The following is a 16,610-nucleotide window of genomic DNA, read 5'->3' on the forward strand; positions in this document are numbered from 1 at the left end:
TTAACACTGAACTGTAATTAGAGTCTGTTTTTCCAACCTGTTCGTGCTCGGTGGTTGAATCAGAACACTTGTCTAAAAGACTGTCCCCGCCCAGCCTCTGTGGCCACTTGGGGTAAGAGCATGTAATTGGTTGATTTCACTATGAAAATGAGATGCACATTAAGAGTTAGGAGCGAATTGTGTTCTAATCAGACTGCACTTGGTGAAAGAAGAAAAATTTTGCCGTTTTTACCCCTGAAGGTCATGGTAGGTTTCAGTGATTAGTTCTGTATATATCCATTGTCACACTCCAGTGCTCATCTCAATGCTATGTGTCTAACAGGTCTATTAAAGTGGAAGTCTATGACTGGGACAGAGATGGCAGGTAGGAGATCAAAACACACACGCACACACGCACACACACACACACACACACACACACGGTATAAAGTTTTAATCTCTCTTCGGCACATAGTTTTCTTTCATGATACTATCACATTCTTTTAATAATGCATCATGATTTATGCAAATACATACATATATTGTGTAGTCTGTCCTCGGTGGGGGAGTATTTTTGTTTTGAGAAACTGAGATTGTCTCATGTCTTATGTGTTCTAGCCATGACTTCATCGGTGAATTCACCACAAGCTACAGGGAGCTGTCACGAGGCCAGAGTCAGTTCAACGTCTATGAGGTTTGAGGATGCATGCTCTCTGAATGTATAATTCACATTGATGGGAAAGGTGTTGTCAAATTTTCTCCTGTCTCAGGGTTATCTTTAGGTATTATGTGCCTAGATTTTTAGAAACTCGGTTATTCCATTTCGCTCTGGCAATAGAACAGTGATAGACAACCCAGCCCTTTGTTCTGTGAGACAGTGTAATTTCTTTTGTTTAGGCACCGTAGCATTGTACATGTGTGTAGCTCCAGGGGTACTGTTAGATTTTATTTTGAACATGGGATATTGAAAACAATTTTAAAAACTAATATTCATAGATTAGGACATTCACTGTTGTCTGACAGCTTGCATCTGATTTCTCTGAATTTAGGAGGAGCACATTTATGGCTCAAATTACAAAGAATGCAAACAGCAACATAATCTATTCAAATGAGTTTGTTTGTTTTTTGAGGGTCTTTTTTTCATAATTGGAAGTGTAAGCAAGGGACGCATTAAACCAAACTCTCCCAACAGTTTAGCGCACCACAAAAGCTTTTTGCATTGTGGAAACAGCTAAATCTCTTTGCAGATAACTTGTGACCTGCTGCAGAAGTCTGGGATATGAAAGTTAATGTAAATAAGTCGTATGAGTTTAATTGTTATTCTGCTATTATTGTAATCATTTAAATAGCTGCAAGGCTCCTGTTGCACCTTAAAGTGAATTCATTACCATTTCAATATAATTCAATGAATTAATCTGAAAAGTTAAATAGCCTAGATTTACACTTCTAAATAATGGTTAAATGCGGCTTTGATGCGTTGATGTTTTAGCCAATGAATACTGCGATCGTGATCCAGAAATCATCGCTCAGCTTTCATGTAGACCTGCTTACGCATGGAGGAGAAGATTGAGGGCTCCACTTGTGGTTTGACTGTACATTTGGCTATCAAATTCAAAGGAACAGGCTCATATAAGTGTCCAAATATATTATTATTATTATTCTTTTGAATGAAATTTTGGTCAAAGAGACATCCTGAAGTAAAATGTTAGAGCTGCCAAACACTTACACATTCTGGTGTCTCCACAATTGTTATCCAGCACACGAAAAACAGAAAACCTGTGAATTTGTAATAGTTTTACAAGTAATTTAAACTGTGATCTAAAGAATACTCTTGTAAAACCTTCGCCTCACATGGGGACGATACAATCCATTGTCTTAGCTGAACATCCTGCATTGGTGTAACAGCTCTGACACTCTGGGACTTGCACAGCCATTCAATCCATCTGTGTAGATTTCCAATAAATAACTGAAGATTATTATTCAGAGAATCTTCCGGGGACCCTGCATAATTGAGCAAGGACTCTCTCCCCATCCTCTCTGGGGTGGTATGGTTACAGTTGGATATTGTGATGGGGCCTGGCAGAGAGGACTATTGGACTTGGCTCATTAAGGGATGTGCCACAGTGGATTAAGCGATGGGTGAGTCACATAGGTGTAGAACAGAGATGGAGAGGTGTTGTTGGGGGAAATCAGGACCTGACCGTTCCCAGTGGACCGATGTGAGAGAGAATGAGCTGTATTGGTTAACCTTTCTCAAGGGCAAGTGTCTCGATCAGGACTCCCATTAGAGCAAACAATGAATTTTTGATGAATTCTTAGTTTGATTTTACCCCACATAATGACGTTGTAAAACCATTCAGAATATTGCATAAAGGAGTTTAATAAAATGCCATAGGCCTACACTTTATACTGTGTATTAATTTGTTGTAAAAGAAGAACAAAGTTTCCCAGAGCTGCTTTACAGAAGAGATTAATATATTACTGTGATATGTTTCCATGGAAATGGTATTTTAATGCAGAATTTGTAAATGATTGACAGACAGTTTATCAGCATTTGAAATGTTGTATGTTCTGAATTTCCAAATTTTCCCTCTAAAAATCAACCTCTCGTACGTGTTTTCGGTGCTGAGGGTGCCAAAAATGGAGAAACCGTGTAATTGTAGTTGCAGCACAAGCTCCCCAGCTCCAGCATAGGATGGAGCCGCAGTCACTGTGTTTGTGTGTGTGTGTGTGTGTCCGCGTGTGTATGTGTGTATACCCTCGCATTATCCCTGCAGGTAAGATGAGGGGTGTAAGATATGTTTCTAGTCGAGCTTGACAGTCAGAACAGCACAAAACAAGGAGCGGGTCCCCCAAGGGACAGAAGTATGTGTGTGTGTGTGTGTGTTTGTGTGTGTGAAATAAGGCTGAAATAAGTCAAGCCAGAACCCGTGACTGACTTTTAGTCAACAATCTTCATTTCACCATCTGTCCCTCTGTGGGGTATAGGCAGAATAATCAGAGGTAGCTTACATAAACTGGTTGTTTTCTATTTGTATTAAATATATGACTGAGTGACTGTGGATGGCGGTGGATTGCGGTGAATTAAACTATTTTCCCCCTTTTATCTCTCTGCATGTGTCTTCAGTCTGGATACTTCACCATGATGTTGTTTCCACCTCTTTTTGCCTGTACTCACTTAAACAGAGTGTGTATTTGGCTTGTGTAAGGAGATGATAGTCTCTGATAGTCTCTAGTATTCTGGTGATATATTCTTTTTTTTTTAGGTTGTTAATGCAAAAAAGAAACTGAAGAAAAGAAGATACATCAACTCTGGAACGGTGAGTCCCAAAATCCACTGTCAGTCTAACTCACCTCTCTCACTTCTCTCCTCGTTTAGATATACATATAGAAAAATCGAATAGAAGAATGGAAAGAGTGTAAGAATTTGGTTGTCATTCCTAGCTGGACTTAACGTAAATGGGCTTAGTCAATTATTCAAGATGAAACAGTCACAGTGTTTATCCCAAGTGGCTTATTTGGATGGCATTAGTCAGTGACAATAATTGATGGCTCTTGGGGAAACAACAGTGAATGGTGGTGGTGTTGTGATTGCTTTAAAACATGCAATGTCTCCTCTCACCACTTTAACTGCATAATTAAAACCCAAGTGAGCAATCAGTCACTATGCTCTGTCATGGTAGAGTAAGATGGATATGCTGCATATGATGGCAGTACCAATGAGAGAAATAATGGTGTTTGTGGTGAAATGAGTGTGTCTGATTTGTATTCAGTGTTCATGTAGAGAAGTCATTATGCTACAGGCGCACAAACCCGTGAGCATATGGTATGCTGTCTCTTGGGTTGTAACCATATTTACGTTTGATTCCCAAGGTGACTTTGCTTTCATTCTCTGTGGAGGCTGAACACACCTTCCTTGACTACATCAAGGCTGGGTGAGTACACACACACACACACACACACACACACACACACACACACACACACACACAAGCGCATGCACCTACACGTACACAAGCTGCATAATTTTCTCACTGACTAGACTCTATTGATTGTTTGCTGACATGGCTTGTAATAAGACAATATTCAGTCTCATTCCTATGGTGCAATGATAATGTTTTTTGTAAAGTGTGAAATAGGATGCAGTTACGTAACCTCGAGTAAATTATTATTATTATTATTTTAATTTGGTTCCTACTTTGTTCTGAGTTCTAGTACCAAATTAAGCCTTGTTTGAGACATGACCTCAGACCTCAGTGAACCATGCTACAACAAAGCCATTTTGTAATCTCAGACTTCAACCTCTAATAACACTGTATTCTTGTTATTACGCTATTCTTTGTTCCCAACAGAAGTACAGACACAACAAAGGACAGATGCATATTAGCAGTAGTGGGTAAACAGTACATGAAAGACCTCTAAACGCAACAGAAAATAGACACAACAAACACGTATTTTGTGGTCATTGTTGTTGTTGTCAAGGTTATTATGAACATCAGAGGCACGTTTGCACTGATGAAAGGCTGGCCTTTCTCACTGAGGTCTTGTCGGTGGAAAACACTATAATCTGTGGCCTCACTGTCACCTTCAACACAGACAGGCTTTGACATGTCTAATATTTGAAAACATGACTGGTCGTCTGGTCCTCTCCAGGCGCATACGTTCCATATTTCCCTGGTAGGTTGAGTAAAGTTACCATTCCCTCCTTTACTTGTGAAATATCATTAATAGATTTCTATTGCAGCATTTAATCAAATCTAACGTTCTCAGACGTTGATAGGGTGTGAAAGTGGATGTTTATTATCTGCATTAACTTGAAATAATTCTCTCAGAATCAGAATATCTAACCTCATGTGTTCTTAGAGGCAAACAACAGCTTAGCTACTACTCCATAACTTTACCACAGTAAATAAAAACATCAGAGTACAGTGAAAGTCCTGAGGGCACGTTTCTGTACAGCGGGAGACGTGTACCAACATGTGCCTCAGGATCGATCTATGGCTGTCCTGCTTTTGGCTCCGTTCCTGGATCTGCTACAGTGACCCACTTAGTGAATAATGACCGACTTAGCCATCTGTACTCTTCCCACTGTTGTACAAGAGAGAGTCTGATCTATCAGCGTGTGATTTCCCTTCTGACCTTTCACACTCAAACAAATCCATAGCTCTCTGACATCAGCCCTATGTACTGTACTCAATTTGGACGGAGCCCAGAGCAGTTTGATCCTCATTCGGTGCGTTTCCTGTCAGATGGGCACCTTTATTATTTTCGTAGCATGAAACATTGACCTTTCGTATTGATGTTGAAAAAATACCTCCGGTCTGAATAGGTTCTCCCTGGATGGCAGTCATCGCTTTTCAATCACGTAAAGGCTTTGTACAGGAGGCTATATAAAGCTCACCAAAGTCTTAAAACATATCTGGATTCTGAGAGAAAATAGAAATTCTTTTTTTTTTTTTTCATCTCTGGGGTGAAACCTGAGTGCACACAGGTTCTCATTCTTTTCTTTTCTTTTCTTTTTTTTTTTTGAGTGCAGGGAAGATGATTACAAAGCAGGATGTAATGGTCTAAAAGACACACATGCCTCTCAGATTTTTTGAGAGGTTAATGTAAAATTTAAAACCTTTTCACCCAAGGTCTAATAAATGTTTAATTGTGTTTCTGATAGAGATGGCTTACAGCAATGAATTCTTTGAAGCTCCTTAATATAAGAGGTTAGAAACTGGCTGTCCGGTGCTTGATTTGAACACAGCGCACTCCCTAAAGGTTTTCATCATACATATATTCTGCTGACAATAGACTGATTGATTCATTGATTTATGGTCTTTTTTTCTGGAGTGATTGCTGATGAAGAAAAATAATAATAAAAGTAGACACATTTGATAATGCAAGTCAAGACCCAGTTACCTTTGGGCATTCAGACTTTATAGACTCTTGAGTAGAGGTGGTTAAAAAAACATTGAGTGTCATTGTTTCTGAGAGATTATGAAATTGGATATGTTGTGTTGACAGGGACAAAGGGGAGTAAAGAAGACATTACATAACCTGCATCGGTAAAATGAAGGGAAAAAAAGAGAGAGGGAGAGCCAGAAAGACGTCTTTGTCGCAAAAGGAAATGAACTCAGAGTGGGTCAGGACAGCACTTCATACAGAAAGAGATGCGTGGGCAGTTTGGTTTTGTCTTGTCTGAGAGTCTTCTATGTACATTATATTTAGTTTTTATTGCTGATACTGCCATATAAGAGCAGAGTATGAAAGCAATCTAAAAAGAGAAAGAAACTGTCTGTTTTTGAGAATGAAATGGTCAAACAAAGAGCCACTGTGTAGGGATCTGCTCCATCAACACAAAACACAGCTCAACCTGTTAAGAATTTCATTGTTATTTCATACCATAGCAGAGAAAAGTCATTCTTATCATCAGATTCTGTCACAAGATCCAGTCAAGTCATTTGTACCAAAACTTGGTGAAAAAAAAAGGCAGGGATGTCTTTATATGCCCTACGTACAGCTCAGTTGAGAAAAAAGCTCTCTGACTGGTTTGAAAACAGGCTGAGACTTGGTTGGAACCGGGATGTATAGTGAGTTGTCATCACTTAGGGATTCATATCAAACCAAGAGTGTGAGTCATCTTTAGATCTATTCATACAGAGAGACCAAAACTCTGTAGAGAGGATACACCACTGCAGTGCAGAACTCTCTCTCTCTCTCTCTCTCTCTCTCTCTCTCTCTCTCTCTCTCTCTCCCCCTCTCTCTGAGTGTGTTTGCAGACCTTATAGCCCAGTCTCAGTTATAGATTTTTTTTTTTTTTATCTCTGTACATCAATAAATGTACCCAAAAATGACTATGCGGGTGAAAGGGTCACTTTTTGCGTATTGTTAAGGTGGTATTCACTAAATATTGCCATTCCCCTTAAGTTCTGCCATGCTTACAAATGAAAATTAATTGTCTACCTTAATACTGTGGTAAGAACATTGTCCGAGGTTTCACGTTTCAGTGGAGCAGCAGTTACCGTGGGAGCAGCCTTCATAATACAGATTAATGCTCCGGCCCAGGACTCACACTCCCTGCCAGGGAAATCTCAGATAATCAAAAAAAGAGAGAACATGAGAAGCTCTGAGAACTATGAATGAAGATAAGTGAGGGATAGGAGACCTTGTTATTCATTACAGCATCTCACACACACACACACACACACACACACACACACACACACACTTCCAAGACAGCCCCACACTGAGTGGGAAAGCAGTAGTTTATTCTAATGGACTACATTTCAAGGTCTCTGGCTAATGTCCTTGCAGTTCCATGAATAAAATATAGCCAATGGACTTTTCCATTAAGAAAGTTGTGCCAGTGTTTGCAGATGACATGTAAATTTTTATAAAAATATGTCATTACTCACACTATGTACAAAAAGGATCAACCATGTTGTGCTAGATCTGAATAAGACGAACTGATGCATTAACAGACTAATCAAAATACTACTTGGAAAGCTAAATATGACATTAGGATTCTACACACACACGTTGCGCTGGTGGATAGTCCCTCACTTGTTGAGAAATTGATCATTCTTTGACCTTGACTTAAGACCTGCTTTGGGGACCACTGCACCAATTACATTTGCTTAACGTTCAGGATTCTATCTGTCAATCGCTCCATATGTCAGGTCCTCTGTGACCAGAGGCTGAACAGTAAAGGTATCTTTGCCTTGTAAGCCTCCAGCTCAAATGTGCCTGTGGTCCTTTACCAAAGCAAACTTGTTTTAATTAGACCTTCCTGTATAACTAATCCATTCTAGTTCACTTTGGAGAGAACACTGATCATTGATCTACCAACATGGATTTGTAAATAGAAACAAGAAAAAAAAAAGGCACTTACCTTTTGAGATATTTGAATTTAAATCACTCTAACACACGTGGCCTGGGGAGAGCAAAAGGCTTTGGACTTTTGGCTGAAACATCTAGAATTGATGGGTAAAGCAGGAGATGATCATTCTCCTCTGCCAGTTTAATTGTTGTGGGTTAGCCTTTGGAGTTACATCCATAAGTGTGCGTTTGTTTTGACATGATTTCTGTTTGATTAGGATCTCTGTTTTTCCCATCTCTGCTTCTCTCTTTTCTTCTAGAACCCAGATCCATTTCACTGTGGCCATTGATTTCACTGCCTCTAATGGTAAGGATTTCCCTTTTCTTGTTTTTTTTGTTTTGTTTTTTTTTTCTTCACGATTGAGATTTATCGCTGCACACCTGCCAGTAAGCATGTTATCTTTTCAACTCTTAAATTTTGCAGCTTGGGAGCGCGTCCTATTTTTGCGGCAGACAAAGAAATATAGTGTGCGTGCTTGTGCAGAACGGATTTAGGAAAGCAAACGAGACAAACTCTCTCTGAGTTATGCTCTGGAAAGTAATTCACAGTGGCTTATGAACCTTATGAAAAAAACTATCTCATTTATAATGCTTAATTGTGCAAGCTGATTTTATGGTCTCACAATTGTTCTGGTAAATTTATACTGATAAGGCTTTTATTTAAGTCGGTTTTTGCCCCCTAGGTTTAACAACTTGGAAGCACTCCGCCTATGTAGTCCTTACACTAGCAGTGGTTTCATTTGTATCATTTAGTCGAGACAGACAGTTATGCTAAATGCGAAATTTTAAAATCCTGCCTCAGTTTCTTAATAGTCTCGTTAGTGACTTATTGCAAATCAGTGAGAACCTCAGTTTGGTATTTTTCACCGCATACTGGTGCATGATGGGACGTAGGTTGCTCTTGGAGGCATATCTATCAAAAGCCTCTGACCTTGATCTTGATTCTACCCTTCTATCCAACCTTAGTTTTTAACAAGAAAGAAAAAAAAAATCTGCCTTCAGGTTAGATCTGGCTTCAGAGCAACTTGTACCATAAAATGGTAGTTACCTGCTTCATCACTCATTCTGGTCTCACCAAAACCCCACAGGCAACCCATCCCAGTCCACGTCTCTACATTACATGAACCCTTACCAGATGAACGCCTATGCCATGGCCCTAAAGGCTGTAGGGGAGATCATTCAGGACTATGACAGTGATAAGATGTTCCCTGCCTTGGGTTTCGGAGCAAAACTGCCCCCTGACGGGAGGGTCTCCCACGAATTCCCCCTGGTAACTGTTTCGTAATTTTTGTTGTTGTTGTAAATACATACAGTTTTCATGCCGTTTTTTTTTTTTTTTTTTTTATTGGGATAAAAACCATGCACACTAAGCTCTTAACTCTTAGCAGATTTTTACTCATCTGAGAGTTTTCGAATATGAAACAACATGAATTTTATGACCTTGATCCCCCCCCCCCCCCCCCCCCCCCAAACATCTGTTTGTGTGTTTGGTGCGTGTGAAACAGACAGAGGCAGGGAATGAGGGTGATATTAAAAAAGAGCTGCACTTGCATGCATTTACCTTTTAATGTGCAAATTGGGCTCTGTGAGCCCCCTATTATTGCTTTAATTTTTTTCCAGTATCAGCTAAACCCACAGCTCATCAGAACTCAAAGACTGTCAATTAATCCTTTCTCAGTTAGCTAATGGTCTGAAGACGCAGCACAATCTTGACTAATGAATGGCCTTGGTGTCTCGTCTCATTTGCATCTCGCAGAGTTTCAGTGGAAATTTTCAAACTCCTTCAAAAAAAAAAAAAAAAAAAAGGACTGAAAATGAACTTTGTCAGCGTTGTTAAAGCGAGTGCATTAGAGCATTAGACCATACTGGTCTTAACACTGCCTAACGGACTGAAGATTTCCTTTTTTTTTTTGTAGCATTATTTAAAAATTATTAATCAGCAGTGTGACTGCATTTAGAAGTTAGTGATTGCAATGTGCACAATGTGTGTGTGTGTGTGTGTGTGTGTGTATGTGTGTAATTGTGTAAGTGTGTGTGTATGTTTGTGTGTGTGCACGTGCGTGTGTGTTTGTGTGTGTATGCGTGTGTGTCTAGAAAATACATGTTTGGTGTGAGGTTTACACCACATTCAGGCTGGTTTCTCTTTGAACACTTAATCCTGGTCCTGGGCTGAATTATACTCTGAATTCAAATACATTCAAATACAAAAGACTAAACTTAATCCTTTTCTGGTCATTTTCACCAGCCGGTTCATATGCTGTTGTCCTGCACCATCACATCTGAAGCAGTTTCTGATGATGAACCCCCCCCCCCCCCCCCCCCCCCCCCCCAATTTTTTACAAATTAGTTGCGGTACTGCAGGCTACAACCATCTTATCAAACATCAGGTGGAGAAACCACTCTCCACAGTATCAGGAAATCTGATACCATGAAGTTGTGGATTCCAGTTACTAAAAATGATATGCTTTGTTCTCTGATTGTTTTAATTCTAGAATGGCAACATTGAGAATCCATACTGCAACGGAATGGAGGGCATTTTAGAAGCTTACCACCAGAGCCTTAAAACCGTCCAGCTTTATGGACCTACCAACTTTGCCCCCGTCGTCAACCATGTAGCGAGGTGAGGAGAAAAAGGAAAACACCAAGAGAGCCACGCCCCACACGCGCTCTGTCACGTCAACATCAGAGAGTCATTACTGAATAAATCATCGGCAGGACGCGTTAATGAGAGCTTTAAATGACTGTTATGGTTATAAACGAGTGTGTTTGTACACCAGACACAAGTGAAGGGCATATAAAGACGAACATCAGAATTCAAAACCAGTCAGTCGGGGAGGTCTGCAGACAATATATATATATTTTATTCCCGGTGTTTAATTAAACACGACGTCTTAATCTTGAAATGCACAAATGAAATGCTCTGCGTTTGACCCGCCTGGTCAGACAGCGATCCACTTTTTCAACTCGGAGGTCGTTAGCTCTTTGCTAATGAGCGGAGCAATCGCTTTTCCCTGTCTCTGCCGTCGCATGTTTTTTGACCATCCCAAGGACTAATGAATAAATGATGTGCGGTAAAGATAAAAACGTAGCCTGACTGATTTAACATTAACTGAACGTGATCAGAGTTGTTGTGACAGCGTGCGGATATCACAGAGACTGCATTTGAGCACTGATGTCGTATTGGTGTGACACAGCCAGTTTTTTACTCCCTCATTCTACACTGTGAACACTGTCTTGCATCACAAAGGATATTTGAGGATATTTCTGGTTAACATAGAATGTGGAATATACATAGAAACACCAAGGAGAAGATCCATTGAAGAAGTTCCATTCTTCAAATGAGTTTTGATTGTTCTTTTTAGTTGTTCTTTTTATTTTAATGATCAATCTTCGGTGTCTGAGGACGCAAATGGGACAAATCTCTGTCCCTGAAATCAAGTCAGCTGTTATATTACTGCATATATCTCACCATCTGAATTGACTTTTGTAAGTGCAGGACAAGACTTTGTGAGATCTGCTGGTGATGTTTAAATCTGTGTATATGTATGTATGTGTGTGTGTGTGTGTGTGTGTGTGTGTGTGTGTGTGTGTGTGTGTGTGTGTGTGTTTATGTGTGTTTATGTGTGTGTGTATTGTAGATATGCAGCGGCAGTGCAGGATGGGTCTCAGTACTTTGTCCTACTCATCATTACAGATGGAGTCATATCGGATATGGCCCAGACCAAGGAGGCCATAGTCAATGTGAGTGTGCTTCCAGCTCCTCTTCTTCTCCGATCTCTTTCTTTCTCTTTCCCGCTCTCTTTTTCTGCACTCTCTCCTTTGCTCTGTCTTTCTCCCTTTGTCTGTTTTTCTGCCCTCCATCTCACGGAGATAACTTGAGCCCTTATTTCACAAAAAATCTGCCCTTTATTTGAAAGCTTTCATTCCACTTTTCAGAAGGCATGTTGTTTGGCCCCTTCCTGGTTGAGAAAACAGATTTCTGGGTTGCTTTTGTTGCCTTCAACCTGTTTTTTGCTTCTTTCAAATCATCTAATAGTTTTTTGTTTACCTTTCTCCTTTTCTCTTACTTGTGTCAAGGGAAGTGTAACATTTGTTTTACATGGAGTGTTTTTTAAATGCTTGGGGAAAATGTTGTAACCTTCTCTCAGTTAAAAGAAACTTTAGAGTTTGTCATGCCAACACAGGACTGAGGGCTGCCCTAGTTTCAGATGTTTCAGAATCGTGTTGTCACAGAGTAAACATAAATACAGCTTGGCAAAAAAAAAAAAAAAAAAAGGGCTTTTTTTTTTTTTTTTTTGTAGCTTCTTTCAGAGTGTCTTCGGCTCTCTACAGGAACGGGACTGTTCTCATCACTGCATGGACTCTCCAGCAGACTGGATTTAAAGGGAATTTGCGACTGTTGGTCAAAACCATTAGAACAGCCACACCTTCCTTTTAAGATCTTGTCTGCTGCTCTGTCTTGACACGGCCGTGCTTCCGCCCCACCCCTCCTTCTCCAGTCTGGCATCTGCTCCGGCGCGGTTTTAAAATAAAGAAATAAATCAATAAAGAGATGCTCGGTATGACCAGCACCTTGCAAACATTGATATTCCACTCCACTCTTATAAAGTAAAATTAAGTGGGGAGGGGGTTAACTTATTAAAAAATTGCTACAGGTCATATCAGGAACTGCCTTGCACCTCCGCTCTTGTTTCAGACCTTGAGCCCCTCTTCAATTCTCGTCACATCGTCAGGCTATCCTTTCATGTTCATTAGATAAAACTCAGCACTTTGATGTGCAAGTCCCTGTCCTCTTAACTCTCCACTGGTTCCTGAATGAATTACAAAGCAGGCTGTCCTGATGTAACAGCTTGTTGAAGCAGAACCGCTTGACGTAATTCATCTGGCCTAATGCTGTTACGCTGCCTCAGAGGCCGTCAGTTTGCACAAGTCTCACAGAGGGGGAGCTCCACCATCAATGGATGTGTCACTTGGTTTGTTTGAATAGCGTGACTCATTAAAAGCATGGTGATTCTCTCACTGTCAACAATGACAATTGTGGCAGATGGATGGATGAATGGATGGATGGATGGATGGATGGATGGATAGATGGGTGGTTATTTTCAGTGTTTGTTTGGATGGGTATTTGGATGGAGTTTGGATGGTTTGTTGTTTGGATGATGGAGGGATGGATGGATGGATGGATGGATGGATGGATGGATGGATGGATGGACATACATCTCTGGCAGAGAGTATGAGCTGTTTAGGCCCTAGTGTGTTTTCTGTTGATGATTAGAAAATCTAACAGATGCTGATCTAGTGAAAGATGTGAGTGAATTTTAATTACTATCAATAATGACTAACCTAAGCATGTGCAGAGGATGTGTATGAATGAATCAGAGAAACACACACAGAAAGACAGACTCCTGTGAATGTGAACGATCTGAAAATATAAATGACTCTTTCTCATACTCTGTCTTCTCTTTTCTGTTTTCTTTGCTTTTCTTTTGCATATGTACATGCGTGAGGGAGCGCGGGATGTTGAAAGAGACGGAAAGAAAGACGGGGGGCGGGGACAATTAGGAGAGTGTGAAAGAGAAACAGCAGAAGTCTAGTGCAGTGAATGCATAATGGGTTATTCATGGCCGTAGATGTGTATTTGAACTAGTCCTCCCCCCCTGCTCTCTTTACCGTGATCTATGACAAGCTCTGTTTGCCAGAACTCTCTTCAGGAATGCTGCCCTACTTTCACCTGCATTTTAATGTCTCTCTTTTCTTTTCTTTTCTTTTCTTTCTCATTTTTTCATAACAGCCAGAACACAGAATTCAGCTCACTGCCTCCACACTGTCTAATTAAAAAACTGTGGCCAAATCACCTCCCTGTAAGGGCTCCCATGAGATCTAATTCAACTGAGTCAGCATTATCCACGTATCATTACCATGGTTAATATTACCTCTGAGAAGAACTGAAGCATACATTGTTTGTTTTATTACTGAATTTGAAACTAATGATCATTAAATATTTACCTTGAATCACCTGAATCAATGCACAAAGAATTGTATTCAGTGTCAAAACACCAGCTGTTTTAGTGGGGATAATATGTCTTAAGGGGGTTGTGAGTTTCCGGAGGAACTTGTCTATTGGTCCGCAAAATGATGCATGATGTATGTGTATGTGTGAGTGTTGAGTAGTGGCCTTTAATCAATTTGAATACATTGGTCATCAGATCGTAAGGTCTCTTTCTGAATGAAAGATCTCATAAACATTAACTTGAATAACTCATTAGAATAACTCATTAACATGAATCATGAGTTATTCTGAAAGAAAGTGATCAATTTCCGACCAGTTCTCTTATGGTCTTGTGCTCATCAATCTGATGGTATCACCCTGCTTGAGTAAATGAGACTCTCCTGAGAATTATGCTTTCACTTTTATGCAGTTTCTAATATTTTTCATTTGATGATCTCATTTGTTTTAATGTGAATGTAATTGCATGCATTGATTCTACAGACAACTTATTAAAAAACAACAACAACAAGAAAAAAACAACAAGAGTTGCATAAAAAGTTGACCCCCCCCCCCTTTATCACTTAAAATGTATTTTAAGTATCTGTTTCCCGATTTTGGCCTGATTTTCCAAAAGATGTCTTTTATGTATTTTGTCAAATCATTGTTCAACTTATCAGTTTAACACATCAGTTTAGTCCCTTTAAGGGATAGGAATATTGTATATTTATTTATTTTTAATGCTTCTCATATCTCTCCTTCCTCTTTGCATGCCTTTTTACCTTTTGTTATGGGGATATCTGACCTGCCAATCAAATTTGATCAGGAACAAAAACAGCACACAGATGGAGACTAAATTATGCATAGCTTTTCACACTGTAAGCCATAACAAAGGAAGGCCTGGCAGGAAGATATTTTGATAGTTTTGAATGTAAGATTGTTGTAATTTGGATATGTAGGAGCTGCCAGTTTGGACTAGCACAATACTATAAGGAAGAAAAGCATAGCATTGTAAATGGACAGAAGTGAAATTCAAACTGTTCACACATTTCCTTGCCGTTTCACTTTATCTTATAGCATGGAAACCATATGCTTGTTGATATAACAACAAAAGAATATAAAATGTCAGGAGCTATATAGATATGTCTAATGTAAATGTAATCTACGCCCAAACCATAAATAGAGATGTTTATCATGAGTGGGGGATATTCTCATATGTTCCCCTGTCCCACAGGCTGCAAAACTGCCCATGTCAATAATCATTGTTGGAGTTGGACAAGCTGAATTTGATGGTAAGACTCTCTGTGTTAAGTTGTTTTTCTCTGTGCAAGTCTGTTTCACTTTTTGAGAACAAGAGCACTCCATAATGTACCAGTTGCCTCAGTTTCCTTTACCCTGTAAATTGGCTGTATGAGATGACACCATCACAAAAATGTCCAGGAATCTAGAAGATTATGCATGTTCAAAAACACTGATCAGAGTATGATAAGATAAGATGATAAGATTAAGACCAAATCATTTTCAGATGAGCAGTGGTCAGTACAGCCAATCCCATGTCAGTAATTTTTTTTTAAATATACATCTTTGACCATGTAAAAAACGGAGTGTTTGGGGGAGATGTTAGCTAATTGGATAGGTTTTTGAGGTTTGGGTTATAAGCAGATGCCAACCAGCAGGATTTACACTATGTTCACAGCTGTTGAACATAATTAGCACACATCACCATCTGCTATCAGAATTCATACTGGGAATTCTATAATGATCCAGCAGTGATGATAATGTGGATTATATTACTAGGATAATGCTAGTGGTTTATGTGTGGCAGAGGAGGCAAAGAACTTCTTGAACTTTCCACTTTTCAGCCATGGTCGAGTTGGACGGTGATGACATCAGAATTTCCTCAAGAGGAAAGCTGGCAGAAAGAGATATTGTACAGGTGCACTATTACATTAAGTCTCTCTCCATTTTACCATCTCCTGAAATCTCTCATTTCCTACGTTGCTCTCTATATAAGAACTCACAGGCAATCTTCACAACATATTAGAACTGAAACTGAAATTTCTCTTTGGAGCAATTATCCCTTTCAGTTATGCAACATATTGCCATCGACTGTGTCGCTGACTGAGAAGCAATCAGTAGCTATATAAATGCATACCTCACCTGACTTTCAACCTTACAGTTTGTCCCATTCCGAGACTACATGGACCGGACGGGCAACCACGTTCTGAGCATGGCTCGACTGGCTAAGGACGTCCTGGCTGAGATCCCCGATCAGTTAATCTCCTACATGAAGTCAAGGGGCATCAAGCCCAATCAGACTCCACCAGATTACAGCCCGTCAGGACACAGCCCACCCACAGCCATATGAGTCTTTGCCTGAACCGAGAGCTTGGAGAGAGGAGACCTCCACAGGTCCAAGTCCTCCGGCTGGCTCTTGCGTGCAACCAACCTGTACGGACCCCGGCTTTTGTTGGGAACATTGAAGCTTTGAGACAAAATTAAAAAAAAAAAAAAAAAGACCATCAGGGAGCTTTCTTTAACTCTCAGCGCATTGACGTGCAGAAATTCCTCAGGCAGAGGAGAGGAACCACGTTTTGAATGTTGGAAATATGTCGGCAGAAGAAGTAAAGCATTTGCGGTGTTGTTTATTAATCTCTTTGAAGTCTCATTGTACCCTGCATGGGTATTGTGAAATATAGTTGAATTTGCTGGTTTTGTGTTACATCTGTAGATATGTTTTCTCTTGGGATGATGTTTTATGGGGCTCTGGGGAGTGTTA

General features: G+C 39.9%; 1 protein-coding gene across 2 annotated transcripts in view; it reads left to right on the top strand.

The window, feature by feature from the left end:
• Positions 1–16,199, top strand: part of cpne5a (copine Va) — a 58,482-nt gene extending 42,283 nt beyond the window's left edge. For both annotated transcript variants that reach the window (XM_030783927.1, XM_030783928.1), the window contains 11 exons: positions 323–364; positions 598–673; positions 3,246–3,299; positions 3,853–3,914; positions 8,106–8,152; positions 8,934–9,115; positions 10,338–10,465; positions 11,484–11,586; positions 15,066–15,123; positions 15,694–15,767; positions 16,011–16,199. In XM_030783927.1, coding sequence (XP_030639787.1) covers positions 323–364; positions 598–673; positions 3,246–3,299; positions 3,853–3,914; positions 8,106–8,152; positions 8,934–9,115; positions 10,338–10,465; positions 11,484–11,586; positions 15,066–15,123; positions 15,694–15,767; positions 16,011–16,199 — 1,015 coding nt within the window. The remainder of the gene's footprint in view (positions 1–322; positions 365–597; positions 674–3,245; positions 3,300–3,852; positions 3,915–8,105; positions 8,153–8,933; positions 9,116–10,337; positions 10,466–11,483; positions 11,587–15,065; positions 15,124–15,693; positions 15,768–16,010) is intronic.
• Positions 16,200–16,610: the final 411 nt, after the last annotated feature.

Source organism: Chanos chanos, chromosome 9 (assembly GCF_902362185.1).
Source record: "Chanos chanos chromosome 9, fChaCha1.1, whole genome shotgun sequence".
Classification (NCBI taxonomy): Eukaryota; Metazoa; Chordata; class Actinopteri; order Gonorynchiformes; family Chanidae; genus Chanos; species Chanos chanos.